Genomic DNA, 13,256 nt, shown 5'->3' with positions numbered 1-13,256 from the left:
CCGCGCAGTACGTACATGCTGATTCTACAGTGTAAGGTACCTAAGCTTGCTTAGATTATTGCCCTCCCAGTGGATGCTGCGGCCTCCGCGGGCAAACCTCCCAGCTTTCCCCAGGCTTTTGCGTAACAGTCCCAAAGGGGAAATACAAATATGTAAGTTGTTATCTTGATGAACTCAACAAACTGCAACTTCCTGGTCGGTTCATACATGACATACATACTTGGCCCAGCTTGGCCTGGCCCGCCTTATCCGTATGACGACGATTGACGAGGGGGGAACAGGTTTAATCATAAACATAACTGGCAATGGCCTATTAAGTTCCCAGAATCTATCAGAAGTGTTTCAGTGTTAAAAAGAAAAGAAAACTGTCGGACGGGGTGTTATTGTGCTTGTCAGTTCTCCATTTGGCCATCGTATAAAAGCCGGTGCAGTTTGAGTTACGCCAAGTGTAAGTGAGGTGTGCTTAGGGTTATCAAAACCAGTATCACGTCAACGGCAACATCCATTCTGTCTTAGATATGCCAACGGCACCTAAACGACCCTACCAGATAAAGCTGAGCAGAAACATGGTGGAATGAGGAACATCCCTTTGCAGAATTGTGACTACTACTGCATCTATTCCCGGAGAATCGTACCAGTGGCTTTAACTTGGGGTTCGGGGGAAAACGTAGCTCTGCAGGTTGCATAGTGGTGGGGGATTAAACTCTGATGATGGTGTTTTCAGTATGGATTGGATGCTTGTTCATCACATAGTCTATTCTAGTCGGAACGACAATGAGATATTTTTTCTCAGTTCTCGCCTTACGATATACGGCAGATCAAATAACGCAGGCGATCGAATAAGATCAAACATATAAGTTTCCTTGCTTGGTAGTCTAATTCTCCAGCTTGCTAAACCCAACTAGAAGCGGCCCGAGTACCTAGATCGGCCCGGTGAGTTAGGCAAACATAATCATCGAGTCTCGGTCTGCGTATACCGAGACAGGTGAGGCATAACTGGTAGAGAACTAAGGTAGTAGTTACAGCAACAGTGACAGACTAGAACTGGGGATATGGCACCATAGTTGCTTGCTATCATAAAACTAAACCTACCGGCTGCAACTTATAATTAGTGTGATGTCAGGATGACTATTCAGAAACGCCTCGTTTGCTGCAGAGTTGATTCAATTGAGTAAAGAAAGAGATTAGGAGGGATAATTGAGGTGTTTTCTCTCCCACTCCAACTACTCGGAGTGTAGCCGGAGGTGGATCGTCTATCAGCACATATCAAAGATGGCAAAGTCGCTCACATCATACTCAAGGAACCGCAAAGCCACATCAAAACTTTCCGATGTCGCATCCTCGCGGCCGAACGTTGTTGTAGAATGCTACCAAAAGCCCATATTTGGCTTTGATATGGTTGGTGGTTGTACCGTATTATCTCTCAGTGTGCCTCAAAAGGTTGGCGAGGCGTGGTTGAATGTTGACCCAATTGGTATAGTTGCAGCCGCAATCTTGCATCTGTAACAAAAAGTTACGGAAACATCCCGGACGATAGTGGTTAAAAAGGACGTGTGGTAGTTTTCTCTAGTAACCACTTCGAGGGGAAATTGCCTCTGGAATGGCCTGGAATACGTGGTCGAGGTGCGTTATCTGAGCGTCAACGGTTGCATGCTGTGTAACAACAGCTCATACTGGAAACCCCTGTTTCATACAGCATTTGCCGCGTGTCCCTAAATGGACTAGACATTAACAAGAGACAGAAGGGTTTGTGGCTTTGGCTTGAACATAGACATCTCGGTGGCCTACACAGCGTAGCATTGGTCAAGAGTGAATTGTATGCTGTGCGCCACCAGATAACGGTTCCTCTTGGTGATACGAGGGGTCAGTACATAGGAGACACTTGTTGAGATACTAGCGTTTATCAGACATTCTGCATATAACGGTTCAAGGCAAGGGCGCCTAATTGCGTCAAGTCAACGCCCGCACGTTGCGAGATGGCAGGATAGGAATTAACTGGTAGAAATCCTCAGGCTGTTTAGACTCAGCTTGATTGGTTCTAGTACGTCTTTCGAGACAGCTCTTAATGATTATCTATGCATGTTTCTGATACTCCCAGTTGAAAGGACTAGTCGAGCCAGCTTTGCATCATTGAGAAGCCAATGAGGTTATACGCAAGGGATACAGCAACCAACGTGGTATAAGTGGCGGTCTAGGAGATACGGAACAGGAAGAAATAAAAAGCAAGTCCAAGACAATGATGAATTGTCAAGTTCAAGATTAGATTCTAGACGCGGGAATAGAGGTTTTTTATCTCCCTTTATTGGCATGTCTTAGATAAAAGGCTTCGACTTACACGATCGTCTATCATAAGTCCTCGGAGTCACTAGCAGCATCGATCAGCGATTCAACCTCCTCATCACACTCTGCTCTCACCACCAACTCCCTGAGCCGTTTCATACACCCACGTCTTTCGTTCCCCTAAAGTTTACCTGTTCTTGGGAAACTCTGCGACCCACTTCTCAATCTGATGAATGCCAGCCTCCTGGATGGCTTTGACCTCTGGCCAAATAGTACCAGCATTGCGAAACGTATCAGTACAGTGATTGCCCAAGGGGTTCAAAAAGTGTCTGATGTGGGTGCTGTTGCCGAGCACGCCTCCAGGTCTTTGTGAAGAAGCAAATCCCGCTGCCCGCCAAGGATCATACAGACCATCAACCAAGACAGTCCTCTTCACGTACGGAGAAGGGTCGCTCCAGCCTCCATAGTGAGCGTTCCATGATTCTGTCGTCTTTCCCTTAGCCAGGCCGTAGGTCTCTCCACCAGTGTCGGGAGGGAAATAACGCGCACATGTCTTCCTGAAGTACTCCCTGTTCACCAAGCGTGAGACCAGTGTCGGTGTACCCTCTGGTGAACCCGTCTGCCAGTATTCTTCAGGCTCGTTACAGAGGAGCCATTGGAATTGCAGCGTCTCTGCAATGCCTGAACTGGCCAACGTCTTATTGGCGTAAACCAAGCTGTCAGCGTCACCAAAGTTGAAGCAGCCCGTGTTGGTCACCCCCTTCCAGGGACCTCGTTCCTCACATTTTCCAGGGATCCAGACCTCTTTGGTCCAGCGGGCATATCCTGCCAACGCCTTTTCTAGACCAACACCTCCTGAGCCTGGAAGCTTAGACTTGTCTATAACGCCAACGGCATTCTCGACGTAGTCGCAGAACTCCCACGTATCGTGTATGCGTAAAGAAGCGCCCTGATAAGACTGCGGTCCATAGTTGAGGAGGTTCATAAAATCATCGTTGTGTTTGAGGTCAGGAGCCCCGAAGTCTTCCTTAATTTGCTGGATTTCATCTGCTGAGCCTATCGAGTGTATTAGTACCATGGTGCTTTTCGAAAGTCCGGCGTTATCTTACTGTGAAGCATGACATTGTCCAGATGCTCAATGACCTTCTCGACATCTGCTGTACAGTTCTTGGGCAAATATGCTTTGGCAGCGTCAAAATACCTCCAGTAGTCAGAAATCGCTTGTGGTGGTGCACTTGACGCCCAACTTGCCCAGAATGTACCTGGATACTGTTTCTGCGTGAACAAGACTCGATTTCCCTGCCCCGAGCATCCTGTATGAACCCAGGGCACCTTGGCCGGCCTGGCGCTCCCATTTTTCGCAAATGGTAGTTTGACATTTTCAGCGAAGTATATCTTATCGCGCATAATCTGATCCTCAGTGTAGTACTTCATATTTTCAGTCGTGAGTTGCTGATATGGCGACGATTGACCAAAATATCGACCCTCAAGCAGCAGCATCACAGCTCCAATGCGTCGTGCAATCATGCCGCCAATGACATAGTCATCGTGCAACCAGAACTTCACTTGTTCAGCCTCAGCATCTAGGGGGGATATGAACACGACAGGGGGGTTAGTGCCATTCACATAATTAAGGCTATACCAGTACCGCTGCTTGAAGGTTCCAAGAGAAGAGTTGTCGTGATCGATCAGTTGGTCGAATGTACCCCCAATAACGCCCGTCATGTCGTCATCCCGTGTGACTAGACGAGATTTCGGTGAAGTTTCAAAGTGCGTTACTTGTCGCGGACTGAATGCGTAGGCTTGCTGAAGCAAGACGACGGCGGTTACGACTCTGCTGAAAAGACGCATCTTGAGTTGTTGTCTCGCAGAACGTGTCCGCCGAGACGAGAGCAGCCGGTAATGGCATTTTATTCTCTTTTGAGCTGTACACATTATATGTAGACCAGGGGATCTCAAGACTGGAGAACCGACATCCGGGCAGCCCCGTGCCATTTGATTGCTGTCGTGTCATGTAAACTCAGTGTGTCGTATTATATAAACGCTGTAGAGGAGAACAGGGCAACGAGTCTCTTTAGTATGAAAGCATATATCCTGGCTATTCCGCAAAGAGTAATCCCAGGACCTTTACGACGATAGCCCTGTCCCTGTTGCTGAGAAAGCTGAGAAAGTGGTATTCAACCCCCGTCGAACGGGATCTAATCGTCCTATCGTGATCAAACTTGGACAATCGCTTAACTCGCTGTTGAATATCAACTCGAAATCACCAGACAGCACCAAGTAATACCAGGTTGGCTATTGGTGGATTAATTTAAATATATAAATAGAGCCGAAGAGAGGAGTCGAATAGGTTTGAACTTCACCGTTCCCAGAAAACATGTGAGGAGACAAGCTTGCCGTGAACGCAAGCGTATGACGCGACTAGAACCATGGTTGGGGAACGTCGAAAAGGAAGTTTATTGGAATATATACCCTCACAGACAAATATTCTCGGCATAAATCGTATCAGGTCATCGACTCGCAGCCTTACCTACCTGACAACTAGTTACCAGAAGTGAGGGATGCCCGAGAGCGCCGCAATTCGTCTCACCATTGGTTTAAGTATCTATAGAGACCTGCGCTGCTTAATCCAGCTTCTCTTATGATTGTGTCCAAAAGTGACCCATTGATTTTGTCCTGTAACAGCCGCATCAACAGTTCCTCTATTATATGAGGGACATCGCACAGCAGAGTTAACGGGAGACTGTTAGTTGAGAGTATACGAGTGAATCTCATCACCAAGACAAGAGTTCAAGGACCCTCTATCGTGAGCAGGGGTATGAATATGATTAAGTTTGAATCATTCGTGGCCCGATATGAGCTATATCAGGCAGGTATCATTACAAAAGGAAACAAACCAAAAGGACACCATAGTAATAAAGAGAGCCGAGCAGACTCCAAATGTCCACCCCAGGCCACAAGAGTTAATAGACCTCTGCCTTCAAGCTCAGGCGTTTTGACAACCTCGGGCAAAATAGACCCGGCAAATAGCTCCAGAAACATTGGAGCAAAGTCCTCTCCCAGATAGACGAGCTACATTCTCGTAGCAGACTGAATTTCTTGGGAAAATCCCGGTCAAGCAACTGGAGACTTTCTGGCCCCTTCATTCGCCAGGTCATCTGCTCGGTGGTTGCCGTAATCACTGGCGTGTCCTTTCACCCATTGGAAAGAGGTTTTTGACCTGGCTGCATCCCGTTCTTTTATCCTCGCTAACACGCCGCGTACAAGGTCCTGGTTCTTGACTTCGCCCCCTGCCGCATTCTTCCATCCATTCTTCTCCCAACCAAGGCCCCATTGTGTCACACACTTGATGGAATACTGACTGTCAGACACAATCTGAACGTCCTGTGTTGAAGGCGCAATCTCAAGTGCCCGAAGTATCGCCATCAGTTCAGCACGCTGGTTAGTCTGAGGCTCACCAGGAAGACGCTCCGCAAGATTACGCTTGTCATTTGGACCAAAATAAACTCCAAGACCAGCACGAGAGCCAGCCTGGCCGTTGGCAAGACTGCTGCCGTCGGTCCAAATCTTGAGTAAATTTCCGCTTTCTTCACGACTAGGCTCGGCGCGAGGTGCTGCTTTTGGGGCTGGGGTAGGCTCAGCCTTGACCTCTTTGGTAGATGCTTCTACAGGTTCAAAAGCAGCCCCAGTGTACTCTTGCGGTTTCTCAAGTGATATACCCAGACGTCGGCAAGTCTCAGGGCTGGCGTTATCTCTAATGAAGTTCTCCGCCTCTTCTTGCGTCTTGAACCTCTTGTGCTTGGGTCCAGTGACGTCTGTGACTTGTGGCTGGGTCTCATCCCAGGTAGCATAGATACCTGGAACATGGCCTACGGCCACGGCATAGAACCTCGGAGGGCCGTCAGCCGCCGATGGGGTCTCATTGCCCGCGATATAGGCCTGGGCATCCTCTCTTGTTAGGAATGACTTGACTAGATAATGGTCAATTAATCTATTTGCAACAGCCTAGGTTTTGAGCTTTTGCGTAGGATTGCTACTCACATTGCGCACCTGGGAACCCGGTCGTTTGTGCCTGGCAAGCTTCATAATTCAGATAGATGCCAGGTTCCCTTCCCGTTTTGACAGCGTAGAACTTTGTACCTTTTGCCGCTTTCCTCATCTTGGACGATGAACCTGCCCCGAACCCACCACTGGGGGCGTTGCGCTTCTTAACCATTTCGGCGTCGTGTTCGTCTAGAGGATCTGCGTAACCAGTGCTGCAACTGTCTCGATCGAATGCCCTGAACGTGGGGGAAGTGAGGATAAAGTTGAAAATCGATAGGTCAACAGGTCCTCTGCTCGCGGCAGGTGCAGATGCAGGTCGTCGCGAAGCGCTTATAGACCTGCCGTAGTGGTCCGCTGGTTCTTTGACAGAGCTCGTGAAGCTACGGGTGGCCGTATATGCAGCGTTAACTCCAATGCCAGGACTGTCGCGACAAACGACGGCACAAGAGGGAAATCGGCGGCCAACGAGTCATAGAAGATGCATGTTGATGATCAAAGTAGCAACAAACAGACAAAACTGCCCCCTGCTTATCGATAATCTCGAAAGACCCACGGAGCTGGCGAGCTTCTTTGTAAAGGCTATGGGTTGTTTGGTTTAAAAGGTCAAAGGTGCAGGGTGCAGCACGGATACAAAGAGGGGCAGGTCCTGAAGCGCGTGGAGCAAGGGTCCATCCACATCGGGCGCTCTTTTAGTAACTGAGGTACATACATCAATGAATTAATGCAAAGCTGACCAGGAGGCAGACAATATTCCAGACAACAAAAAGTTAATTGATACATATCATGTTGCGTAAATGAAGCTAGCATGCTACAATGAGTTCCACGTCCAACTTCTTCCAATGCTTTCTCCTCCATGCCCAAGCTATTGTTACAAGACCAACGCCAATAGTTGTTAATCGACTCCTCACCTGGTATGTAAAGAGCTATCTAAACCCTTTGTGTGTTGTCCAGCCAATGTAACAGCTGTAAGTAAGTCCATAAAACGCGCCCTGCCAGCCAGTGGTAGATAATCGTAATCATGTTGTCGGCCTGGATCATTATTGTCCATGGGCAGTATCGTGCGGCATGTAATACTTGATCATTGCTTTTTGGGAGTTTTGCTGTCACTTTAGCTTCGCGTGTATAGCAACGGAGCCGATGAGTCTCATATCGACCTCGGAGGTGGTAATCCTAAACATGAGTGATGGGGTCAAGAGGAGGCAAGTTGGGTACGCCATCACGTTCCCATTCCCAGGCCATCAAGCTCCAGTTGAGCTCTCGTCTCCAGAAGAGCCCCAGTCCTCGTCCACCTCCATCCGGACGATCGTCTGAGCTCAATCCTCCGCTGCGAGGCATGTGTGTAGCGAAAACAGCCTTTCCCATTCGAGAGTGAAGAATGCCCATAGAGCAGGACACACAAGGCTCATGGGTAACATAAAGCTCGAGCCCGTGGCAGAGATAACCGTCTTTGTTTGGATGCTCTTGTTCGAAGCATTGCTTCTCTATCTCGAGCAAAGGGCCGTCTTGAAATGCGTCATATTCGAGATTAGGTGCCGTGAAAGGCAGGCCAGCGGCTCGTCTCTCGTGTCGGACAAGTTTCTGGGCGACCATGCTTATAGCACGAACAACACAGTGCGTCATGGGGTTGCTGGTACCCTCCAGCAGGCCGCACTCCTGGTGCCAGCGAGCATCTCCAGCAACCCCGACTAGTTCGACTTTTCCTCCCTCCCTCTGGACAATCACAGCTCCGACAGCTTCGCCGATCCCGGTTTCTTTAGCTTGTAAAGCAACACGATGGGCTAGTGCCATCCACACGGAGGCGTCGTCCTTGATATCTTCAGTTCCCCGGGCTACTATACTAGGGTGCGGACCCAAAGGGTTGTTCTTCCGATATACTGTTGGCCAAAATTGAGAAGACCACATGGCTGCTTGTACTTGAGATGTTGGTGCGAGTAGTGGGATGGGGATCTTCTCGATGAAGAGGTCGGTCTCCGCGCCCTCAACAATGGAAAGAACCTCCGCCAGTTCCTCTCGGGTGATATCTTTAACTTCCCCAATTATGATGTAAATCCATGTTGATTTAGCTGTATGGATTTGGCGTCCAACTGCACTGTCATTCATGAACTGAGTCTTTAGGTGGGCGGGAAGATCACCGGGCTTGGAGCATCTGCGCAGATGAGGCAGGGGGTTAGCGCTGTTATCGTCTGGTCGCATGTTACGCAAGGCCCTATATAGTTTCAGTAGTTAGTATCAAACCCATCATTTTATTTGGCACAGTCAGGGTCTGCAGGATGGCGTACGTGATGACATCGTTGGCTTGTTTGGTAGGTGCCCGCGTGATGTACGCATGAGTGATTGTGTGATCTTGCCGAACCTCCTGGGTTGTTTTGAGGGGGATCAAGACACCACGGCGGGTATGTCCTTCCTTCAAGTCATCAATCAAGGGGTTTGAGAGAATCTCGGATGGGCCGCGATGTTCGGTCTTTGGGGGCGCAGACGCCTCAACAGGCTCAGGAGTTTGGCAGACCTCACTGGAAGGCCCGGCAGCCGAGTTGTCTTGAGTTGCATCCATCTGCAGCCCTGGGTATCGCCTGTGAACTGCGGTCAGCTACCGAACCAAGCAGATTTTGTAAGTTCACGACATACTAAACGTGGTCTTCGTGCCTGTGAAGAACTCGGATGGAAGTAAGCGCGCCGTTTCGGGCTTGCAGCAGTGTTACGGTAGATGATGGCGAAGTTTCCAAGATTAGTTGCGCGTTGAGAAGAGAGAGTTGAGAGTCGAGTTTGAAGGAGATGATGAAGAGACGACGGATGTTGTTATGATGCGAGGTCTCGTGACGAAAGAAGGCGCAAGTTGGGACGAATTTAGGCAAGAGCGCACCACTCTTCACTTTCGACTCTCCTAAGGTATCTCTCGTTCTTTCTCCTGTTTGCTTTTATTAGTGACTATCCCCAACTAGCTCAGGTTAATAACAACCATTTGCAGTGGGCACTTACCCTTTACTATGCTCTTCGAAAACAAGTCTCTGGGTACGAAAGATCAAAGATAGAGAAGTGTTTGAAAGCAGAAGATAAAGGATCTTGCAATCAGATGGGGGCCTAATGAACAAGTCTTGTGCGTATTTCGCTACCATTCGAGGTGAATGATTCTGCACTTGATTTTGGCAGTGGCAGCGGCTGGCAAGAAACCGTCAAGTAAATGTCTGCAGTAACGCCCAATAACTAGCAGTTTCTTTGACAATATCTACTTCCGTAGGTAGATGACCAGTTGTTCGTTATTTATTCCAGGCTGTGAATGAATGAGCTTTTCGCTTTCACTTTCCAAATGAATCAACTCTTTCACTGCCTTGGCAGGATCTTCAAAAGGCCTGCTACAAACAGAGTCCTTTTGCGATCGCGAGCAGCTTTGATCGAGCTTTCCACGCCTAAATTCCCTTCGTAAGTACACGAAACATCGACATGGGAGTTGTCGTGTTTTTCTGTATTGTCCACTTGGACTATGCCTTCAGAAAGTCCTGTATCCCCATCAACTCGTTGGCATTGAAGTTGATGATAAGTTCTGTCAACACTGTGGATCAATTGTGGTGGGGACCTACACATGTGGCTAGGGATCTGTAAGCCACTTGTTTCAGCTTACCCTACATATTTCGACTTGCTTCACCACCATTGTGTGAGACAATACAATACACCAGGCAATTCTTGTGATTCAAAGCTTTTCTTTCACAGCTTGCTGACTGGTACCCAAAGTCTTGGCTACGGGTATTGGGCAGTCATTCCGTCCGCGTGAGGCAGGTAACAGCAAGGCAGCATGGCTGTCATCCAACTGAACATAACAAGGGTTTAGCATAACAACACAATCATGAGCTTTGACATTCGATTAACTTACAAGTGCAAAACAACTATCACATGAAGTTCATACATAACTATGTCTCTACAATCACTTATTTCAGAGTACCATGCGAGACAAACATGTCATATCAACCCCGCGTCTCCCCACCAGATGTTATGTTAAAGAAGAGCCATCCCGTTGGTTCGGATGTGCCCCCGAATATCACCATAAAGAGATGAATGGCCGCTTTCGTGGGGAATGGATTTTAAGGCTGCCTCTTTTGGCAACTTGATCTTGCATCCCCCGTACTTTGAATATGCGGAGAAATCACTCCACGTAAAGCATCTGATGCCGACGCACCGGCGTACCTGTCAACCGATCAAGGCTGCAGTTACAATCATGGCATGTGAAGTACTAAATGGGCCCAGCTACACAAGTGAACATGATAGACGGTTGCCTGCATATACTGTAAAGAGGCAGTGTTTGGTGCTCCGTCAATCAAAGTGAGCTATCATGTTGCTTGGGCTGCTTACAATGCCCAACGTACGTACAGCTCACAGCCTGGCTGAACGTCCTCTAAATGTCACACGCTGTGCGCTCCAAGCATACTCTTTCGGGGGCCCAGGATGAGAGCATTTTACCAGAGCCATAATTCGGAGTTTTGGGAACGGTTTTCGGGACTACAGGATAGAACATCCGGCGGCAGTCCAATTCACCTTGGCACTTACACGGGCTCACCTAGAATAACAGCAATCCTGGTCCCTAGCCCGTAGCATGCATTGACCGCGCTTGATCGACAGTAACAAATAAAAGAACACTACAGTCTTGCATCGTACTCGTAGTCGCCGAACCAAGACTTGGTTTCAGGAGTCGGAGAATAATAGGATCGTTGGAATTGAGCATAAAGAGCTTACATGTTGTCACGGGGCATTGTACAACAGTGTCCATGCATTACTGACGATAGGTCACTGAGAAGCAAGCCAGCCACAGTTCGGTACATGTACGATAAGACAAAAGGCCAGAAAAGCCGAGCAGCAAGAGAAATGGCCTATCGGGACCATCCCCGCGTTACAGTACTGGCCTGTGCTCTCTAATAATGGCAATCAATAAAGTCGAGGACAAGGAGTCTCATTGCTTGAGGTGTCATGATGCATGGTTCGATAGACATGAATGAAACACGGACAAAATAAGAAAAGCAGTCAACAGAGCCACGGTCGTGTAATATTCGCATGATTGATAAGAGTCATACTGAGACCCGTATCAAGCCATGAAAAGACAGGGACAGCGGCGCAACGGCAAGGCTTTTGATTCATAGTTTATGATATCCAAGGCTTTGCTCGAATGATATTCAGGGCCAGTGCGCCGGGGAGACAAAAAGTGACTGGGACCCCACGGACGAATTCGTGACGCCTAAGCGCCCACGGGTAAACATGATTCGTAGTGGAATAGGAGTTGAAAGGGGATGGAATGATAGATTGGACGGCATTCATGCGAGATGACTGTCGCATTACTGGTCTCACCTCTATCTCACCAGGCGATGAGACGAAAGGACACGAGCAAGGAGCCAAGGACTGAGCTGTAAAGCAAGGTCAGGGTGAGAGTGACGGTGACGGTGACAGCTCAGCCGCGAATCGAATCTCACATGTCGCATGAGAGAAAACGAGGCGCCTCTTTTGCAATACGACCAAGTCTTACGCATTTGTGAGGGTAATTCTGTATCTCTACCAACTGCAGAAACCACAAGAAGACCAAAGATAACGGTGGGGGTAAGTTGACTGTCCCCCTCATGCAATGCATCTGCAGAAGCGAGTTTAGTTTTTGCTCATCGCTTGCTTCGCTTCGCTTTGCTTGTGAAGGTTCCCCCGCGGCGAGATCGGAGAAAGCTGCACTAGGGATGACTCCTTTTGGGTCGAGGTGAAAGGAAGCAAGGATCTTATACCTTGTAGGAGCTTCCAGCGCTGGAGAAGAAGGCCTTGGACTGCAGTAGCGCGGCGTCTGTTTTTTGAGTGAGGAGAAGAACTATTGGAGCTTGACTTGATGTGGTCTAAGACGGCGTATGCTTGGTAGGGGTGCCATGCATAGCTGCGAACAGAGGTTCGGGGGTTTAAAGTACCGCCGGATTGAGTGCATATTTTTCGAGATGAGAGACATGAAATTTAAGCTTGAAAATCACAATTTCATTGTGACAAGCGTTCAAGATTCGCTTCCGCTCTGAGAGTGATGATCTTGATACTCAGACACAGGACAAGTTGACTGGTTAGACAGGGTGAATGCGTTAGTGTGGCTTGCAGGGGGAAAAGCAACCATGGATGAAAGAGACCCAAGCTTAGTACCTGGAGCTCTGATTTTCTGTAAGAGAAGTCTATCATCAGAGATGACAGTTTATATGAAATAGACTTGTCATATAACCCAAGCAAGGTTTTGGTTGCAAGAGAAACACTTTAACGGATGATATTTACAGTTCCAATAAATATTTAAAAATCAACTTTTAGCATTTGTTTAAGAACATGTGTTCGACCAGGACTGGGCTGTCGACTGACGCGCATCCGATGTCATTTGCAACCTTTCGAAATTCAGAGGAGACTCATGGCGACCAATTTACAAGCTTTATCCCTTCCAGCCCTCAACAGCTTCAGGAGAGACAAGCACCAGCACAACAAGACACAGATCAAGCTCGGTGAGTTAGAGATTCATTGGTACGAGTGTCCCAGCAAGGGCCAAGCGCCACCGTTCCGTGTCTCAGAGGCTCTATTGAACCGCCCAAAGCCAAAAAGCTTGGCGGATTTTGGGGGCTTGTGAAAAGCATACTTACTGGAATCTTGTGTAGGTAGAGTTAACAAAAAGAACCAAAAATGGCCACGGAGTCGTGAATCCGAAGTCCTTGAAACTCAGCCGCCAGGTTTACTCGAAAGGGACGAATGCGAGAGGTGCGTTGAAAATACATGCAGCATATCTCGGATTTGTGATACCGCCAGATGTCGTAGATTTGAACAACCTTGTCCTGGACACGCAAGGCCACGACATGCCATACTATATTATTATATGGCGGGATTCTCGGTACATGATTGATTGAAGGAGCTGGCAGGTGTTGAACTAAAGTAAAGGAGGCCCAGCTGGGCGGTAC

At 48.3% G+C, this 13,256-nt stretch overlaps 3 protein-coding genes across 4 annotated transcripts; all 3 read right to left on the bottom strand.

Annotated features, from left to right (window-relative positions):
• Positions 1–2,240: 2,240 nt before the first annotated feature.
• Positions 2,241–4,373, bottom strand: FOXG_11270 (uncharacterized protein). The gene is made up of 2 exons (XM_018390830.1): positions 3,390–4,373; positions 2,241–3,336 (listed from the first exon to the last, which is right to left on the bottom strand). Exons 1-2 carry the CDS (start codon positions 4,273–4,275, stop codon positions 2,468–2,470), a joined length of 1,755 nt encoding a protein of 584 aa, XP_018249367.1. The 5' UTR covers positions 4,276–4,373; the 3' UTR covers positions 2,241–2,467.
• A 456-nt stretch (positions 4,374–4,829) lies between these two features.
• On the bottom strand, positions 4,830–6,959 carry FOXG_11269 (uncharacterized protein). Its single transcript, XM_018390829.1, has 2 exons — positions 6,322–6,959; positions 4,830–6,251 (listed from the first exon to the last, which is right to left on the bottom strand). The coding sequence occupies exons 1-2, from the start codon at positions 6,494–6,496 to the stop codon at positions 5,395–5,397; spliced, it is 1,032 nt and encodes a 343-aa protein (XP_018249366.1). The 5' UTR covers positions 6,497–6,959; the 3' UTR covers positions 4,830–5,394.
• A 66-nt stretch (positions 6,960–7,025) lies between these two features.
• FOXG_11268 (uncharacterized protein) lies at positions 7,026–9,977 on the bottom strand. Of its 2 annotated transcripts, none has more exons than XM_018390828.1 (4): positions 9,301–9,977; positions 8,950–9,229; positions 8,604–8,894; positions 7,026–8,530 (listed from the first exon to the last, which is right to left on the bottom strand). In XM_018390828.1, the coding sequence occupies exons 3-4, from the start codon at positions 8,873–8,875 to the stop codon at positions 7,495–7,497; spliced, it is 1,308 nt and encodes a 435-aa protein (XP_018249365.1). In that variant the 5' UTR covers positions 8,876–8,894; positions 8,950–9,229; positions 9,301–9,977; the 3' UTR covers positions 7,026–7,494. The 2 variants fall into 2 exon arrangements, with proteins under 2 accessions (XP_018249365.1, XP_018249364.1); XM_018390827.1 differs by having other exon boundaries at positions 9,281–9,963.
• Between the last annotated feature and the right edge of the window lie 3,279 nt (positions 9,978–13,256).

The sequence above is a fragment of the Fusarium oxysporum genome, chromosome 1, assembly GCF_000149955.1.
Source record: "Fusarium oxysporum f. sp. lycopersici 4287 chromosome 1, whole genome shotgun sequence".
NCBI lineage: Eukaryota > Fungi > Ascomycota > Sordariomycetes > Hypocreales > Nectriaceae > Fusarium > Fusarium oxysporum.
This window is presented reverse-complemented; position numbering and strand designations above follow the sequence as displayed.

Coding starts and splice junctions, on each gene's coding strand:
- FOXG_11270 (XM_018390830.1), bottom strand. CDS start 4,275: ATGGCACGGGGCTGCCCGGATGTCGGTTCTCCAGTCTTGAGATCCCCT. Junction 3,337..3,389: donor GGACAATGTCATGCTTCACA/GTAAGATAACGC, acceptor TACACTCGATAG/GCTCAGCAGATGAAATCCAG.
- FOXG_11269 (XM_018390829.1), bottom strand. CDS start 6,496: ATGGTTAAGAAGCGCAACGCCCCCAGTGGTGGGTTCGGGGCAGGTTCA. Junction 6,252..6,321: donor CGGGTTCCCAGGTGCGCAAT/GTGAGTAGCAAT, acceptor ACCATTATCTAG/TCAAGTCATTCCTAACAAGA.
- FOXG_11268 (XM_018390828.1), bottom strand. CDS start 8,875: ATGGATGCAACTCAAGACAACTCGGCTGCCGGGCCTTCCAGTGAGGTC. Junction 8,531..8,603: donor CAAGCCAACGATGTCATCAC/GTACGCCATCCT, acceptor GAAACTATATAG/GGCCTTGCGTAACATGCGAC.